Source organism: Penaeus chinensis, chromosome 30, assembly GCF_019202785.1.
Source record: "Penaeus chinensis breed Huanghai No. 1 chromosome 30, ASM1920278v2, whole genome shotgun sequence".
In the NCBI taxonomy this organism is placed as follows: domain Eukaryota; kingdom Metazoa; phylum Arthropoda; class Malacostraca; order Decapoda; family Penaeidae; genus Penaeus; species Penaeus chinensis.
Window position 1 is genome coordinate 14,582,499 of NC_061848.1, and position 5,000 is coordinate 14,587,498.

A 5,000-nucleotide genomic window follows, 5' to 3' on the forward strand; every position below is an offset into this window, starting at 1 on the left:
TAGCGGCAGTGAGAGTCATTATTGTTATAACTGATATAATTACATTACTCCTTGTTCATATTTTTAGAACTGAAAATATTGCATTTTCAATACTAAAAATATTGCATTTTCAATACTTAAAATATCCCATATCATATAAATCTAAGGAATTTTGTGCAGAGATTCATTCCTTGCATTAATGTCGAATTAAATATTTTCATTTTTATCGTTTGCAACAAAAAGTTTTTACACAATATTTTTACCAATATTAAGGCAGACTGAAGTAGAATAACCATCGGGTATTATTACCTCCATATTATCAAGTTTTTTCCAACGTAGAATTAGTGAGTGGTTAAGTGGGTCGGCAGGCCAGTTCTCATGGTTAATACGGGCTGATAATGATGCCATTATTGCAAGGCGATTTCCGGAAAATTATAGATATTATATTTTAAAAGGAGTTCTGCAACATGAACGTCTATGTTCCCATCATGTGAGTATGCTTCATCCATCAAAGGGTCGGCGCACAGATGTCCTGCTTGGCGGCCAAATTACGGGCCGTAGCGATGAAAATCACAGATAAATATAAGTGTAAAGGCTGCGGGAAAAGCCGTTTTTAGTCGGGCGAGCGGGTTGTATGGTCGCGTCTAATGAGAAGTTCGCGTGTCACACACGATTAGGCCTCCGCTGCCCTGACGCCGCCGCCCGACCCTCCCTCTGCTCTCGGCGGCGCTCCTCAAGGGCCCGGGCCGCAATTGCGTGTACGCTTTCATTACGCGAGCTTAATTTTTTTGTTTATTTCTTCTTTTTAAGGGGGTAATAACGCGTAGAGGCATTTTTATATCTTCATTTTCTTTCGAATGTTGACGCCTTTTTGTTCAAGATGTTAATCGCTTTACATGGGAATTTTATTTATCTTATTTAGTGTGTTTTGCTTTGCTTTGGGAGGGAAACAGTCATCCTCGTTCTCAGTAATCGGTGAACACAATTGGAAGCGCTCCGTCCGGCGTGTCAGCATCTGCCTCGACTCGGGCATTCCGTAGCCACGCTGCTCAACCAAAGGGTAGTTATGCTAAACGATATGATAATTAAAGAGGCCAAAGCCATTAGGTTGTCTTAATTAATGTGCGGTGAAGTGGAGAAATTTAGAGGCTTTACTATAACAGCGAGATGACTAGCCGAGTCATTCGGAGCAAATGGAGGGCAATCTGCGAAGTGCCTCATTTTCAGGGTTTAGTTGCCCATAATCATGTACTGAACACAACAATGCCCTCATGTATTGAGGGGATGGGTATGAATACAGATTCAGAGTACATGCTGGAATGCGCAGACCACTTTCGTCTGTAGAAATGAAGAACAGAGAAAAGGGTATATTTATCATCTATTCATTCGTCCCAAATACGCAAAGCTCACTCTTTCAATTTGTTCATTAATAAAAGAAAATCACGATCTTTTATCTTTCACTTGTGCTGAATTTACCAGGAATTCCCTCCTTTGCCCTTCGCCCGCCTCCGCGCCACCTCCAGCCCCATTATGCTCCCTCCCACACCGAATCAAACAAAACCAGTACCGTACCTGCGGCGGGAAAATGAAAATGTCGAGGTTGAATTCTTATCATTACAACTACGGTATGGGGGCATAAAAATATATTTGGGGCAATAACTCAACGTTTGTTTCACAAGCTTCGAAGCTTATAGTTCGAAACGAGCTGGAAAGGATTCGAACCAAATTACCATTCACTATTTCCCTTCTGAACATTTTCTCTCCTCTTTGTGTCCCTTAATTTTATCTCCGCCGCGTGTGACTACGACTTCGATTCCTTCACGTCTCCCGCAGGCGGAATCGGAGGCGGCAAGGGGCGCCTTTGTCCGTTTCGCAAGAGTTGGGCCACCTGGCGTCTCCTCGAGAGCTGACATTAAAATAATAATAAACGACAAGAAAATATCCCGTTATGAGCCGAGACGGAAAGGGGAGGGAGGGAGGCCGTCGATTGCAGGTGTATCGCAGGTAGCTGGGGCCCGAGGCTCGTTATTTATCTCAATGCAGCCGAGGGCCCACTGCTCAGTATTGCAACGCCGCCCGCCGTGACGCAGAGGGAATACATGCACGGAGGAAGTGACGTAATGTGCGGGTCCGTTACGCCCTCCCACGACTCTGTTGGCCACTAAACGCTGACCTAGAATTAGATAATTCATGGAATAAGAATACGAGTAAAATGCGTTTATAGGGAGAAACTGACAAGATCTGTGACCAAAAAAAAAAAAACGAAATGTGTTAACTGAACCTTTCATTCAGTGTTTACCTACGATGAGTATTATTTATGTAAACATGCTTATGGATTATCATTTTCTGTCTTCCCTTGCTCACATCACTTGCGCTTTATTTCTCATTTGATAGTAACCCATTAATTTTACCTGATCGTCATGCATTACGTTTTCCGAAAGACAGTCTGTATAATAAAGCAATTTCCTGTCATCATTAGCGAGGTTTTTAGACAGAGTTTGAAGGGTACTGATTAGATGGATTTAGGCAGTCTGTACTTTGTAGGCAATCGATTCCACGGCACGATGTCTGAGGGGAATGTGTACATGTGCCCGTTTAAGTTTCGATTTTTTGTTTATTTATGTTCTTGACTAAAGAACAACAGCGAAGCTTAGAGTTTAATTTTTTGTATAACGTTCTTATTATTAGTACTTAAGGGATCATGACAGTGGTTTTATTTTGTCGTGTAACCTTCCACTTCCGTTGCAGGGTTCATCGGGTGTATGTCGACCTTCAGCGTGGACGGGGAGGTGCAGCCGCTCAACTCCACGGGCTCCCTGCTGGAGGCGGTGGCCCGCGGTGTGGCTCTCGTGCAGGACTGCACCGGCGCAGACCTGGGCACAACAGCCTCCACGGACCCCCTCTCCATCGGCATAACACTCGTCATCGTGTTCTTCGTGCTGCTGCTGGTCGCGATCCTCGTCTCCTTCATCGTGTACCGCGTGCGGCGGCAGCGGCGGGAGAAGGGTGGCGTCCACGTCAAGCAGAACGGCTCGGCCCTCCTGGCCAACACCTCCTCGGACTCCGGTCGGTCGCCGCAGGACTCGGGCTACGTGGAAAGCGCCGAGATGACGGACGACGTGCTTCGGTCCCACCTCACGCAGGAGATGGCCACCAAGAAGTACAAGGAGCGCGACCACGAGCGGCCGCAGCGCCCGGACATTATCGAGCGCGAAGTGATGAACAAATCCCCGGGCGTGCCCCTTCGCGTGGACGAGTCGCAGCTCCAGGACCGCGACGCCATGGCGGGCATGGGCCACATTCCCGACTCCGAGGCGCCAGAGCACTACGACCTGGAGAACGCCTCGTCCATCGCGCCCTCGGACATTGACATCGTCTACCACTACAAGGGCTACAGGGACGGCAACGTACGCAAGTACAAGACCAACCCGCACGTGCCGGGCTACCACAAGCACAACCACCGCCACTCGCCGCACAACTTCCCCAACACGCCGCACCGCGAGAGTCCTCGCAATCTCATGCGGCAGAGTCCGAATCCCGTTGCGCCCCGAGAGTCGCCCTCCGTGCTCAAGATGCAGTCTACGCCCCTCGCGCGCCTCTCACCGTCCTCGGAGCTGTCGCAGCAGACTCCGCGAATCCTCACGCTGCAGGACATCAGCGGCAAGCCCCTGCAGACGGCGCTGCTGGCCACCTCGCAGGGACCAGGCGTGAAGGACGTTATGTCGACCAGCGAGCGCTCCCTCAACTCGCCTGTGTCGCACTTGTCGCAGTCGTCCGGGTCGATGCACGCGTCGTCCCAGTCGACCAAGAAGAAGAAGCACGACAGCAGCGTGAGCCTGGGCCTCACGGCGGAGGAGATCGAGCGCCTCAACACCCGGCCTCGGAACTCCTCGCTGGTCTCTACTCTTGACGCTGTCTCCTCCTCCAGCGAGGACAATCAGCGCAAGGACAAGCTTGCAGAGCTCCTAGAGACGAACACGGAGCTCCTGGAACCTCCAGATTCCTCCACGGACGAGTCTGGGAATGACTCGTTCACCTGCTCGGAGTTCGAGTACGAGAACAACTATGAGAAGGTGACGCGAGACTTCGGGCCGGGCAACATGATTTTCAGCAAGCTCGCGGAAGTAGACAACGAGAACGAGCATGATAACGAGTCTGCTAAAAATTACGACGGCTTTGATTCTTTTCGCGGCTCGCTCAGCACCCTGGTGGCATCAGACGACGACCTGAGCAACATGAGCTCGTACAAGCCACCCAACGGGTCCACGTTCGGCTGGGACTACCTGCTCAACTGGGGCCCCAACTTCGAGAGCCTAGTTGGCGTGTTCAAGGACATCGCCGAACTACCGGACAATACCACCAACGGCCGAGTGAGCGCTCGGGGCACCCCCAAACCCAACGAGGAATACGTATAGCGGCAGCTACCGCTGAGCGAGGACGATATTTAGCAGCCGCCAAAGCCTATAATTTATAGGGTGTAAGGAATTCAGCAGGTCTGCGCCCCGTGACCCGTGCTCAGTCGCAATATTTGTGGCGCGGCTCCAACGCCCACCGTGGAGGGCGAGGGCCGAGAACACGGGATGGAGCGAGACCGGGAGGCCAGAAGGGCGGAGTCTCCTGCAGGAGCGAGTGCCCGCATGTGCCTCCCAACCTGTGACTCTGGCATTATGTCTCGTGACGGTGGACTCAAATTACGCTTCTAGTTTCTACATGTGTGACTCGACCACTGTGAGATGTCATTGCCGAGGACGCTATATACTTTAATCATTTTATTTCATTTTTTATATTTCTGCTCCGGCTATCGTTTTTTCATATAGTAAAGAGAAGGAAAATTGAGGAAAGAGACAGTGCAGACATGTGGCCCGATAAACGCAGTTGAAGTGACTATACCTTCTGTTCCAAGAGCCAATAGTTGAAGCGTGTGACACTGTGACAAGTGGATTGGTCAGTGGCAGAATCCAAGAACCGAGTTACTCATTATTTCATTTCGCTAATTAAGCATCACATGTTTCCCCCGTGGC

At 50.0% G+C, this 5,000-nt stretch overlaps 1 protein-coding gene across 1 annotated transcript in view; it reads left to right on the top strand.

The window, feature by feature from the left end:
- LOC125041513 (cadherin-related tumor suppressor-like) overlaps positions 1-5,000 on the top strand; it is a 261,559-nt gene that overhangs the window by 255,066 nt on the left and 1,493 nt on the right. Inside the window, 1 exon segment of the mRNA XM_047636528.1 lies at positions 2,728-5,000. This exon segment is cut by the window's right edge and continues 1,493 nt beyond it. Coding sequence (XP_047492484.1) covers positions 2,728-4,394 — 1,667 coding nt within the window. The 3' untranslated portion in view covers positions 4,395-5,000.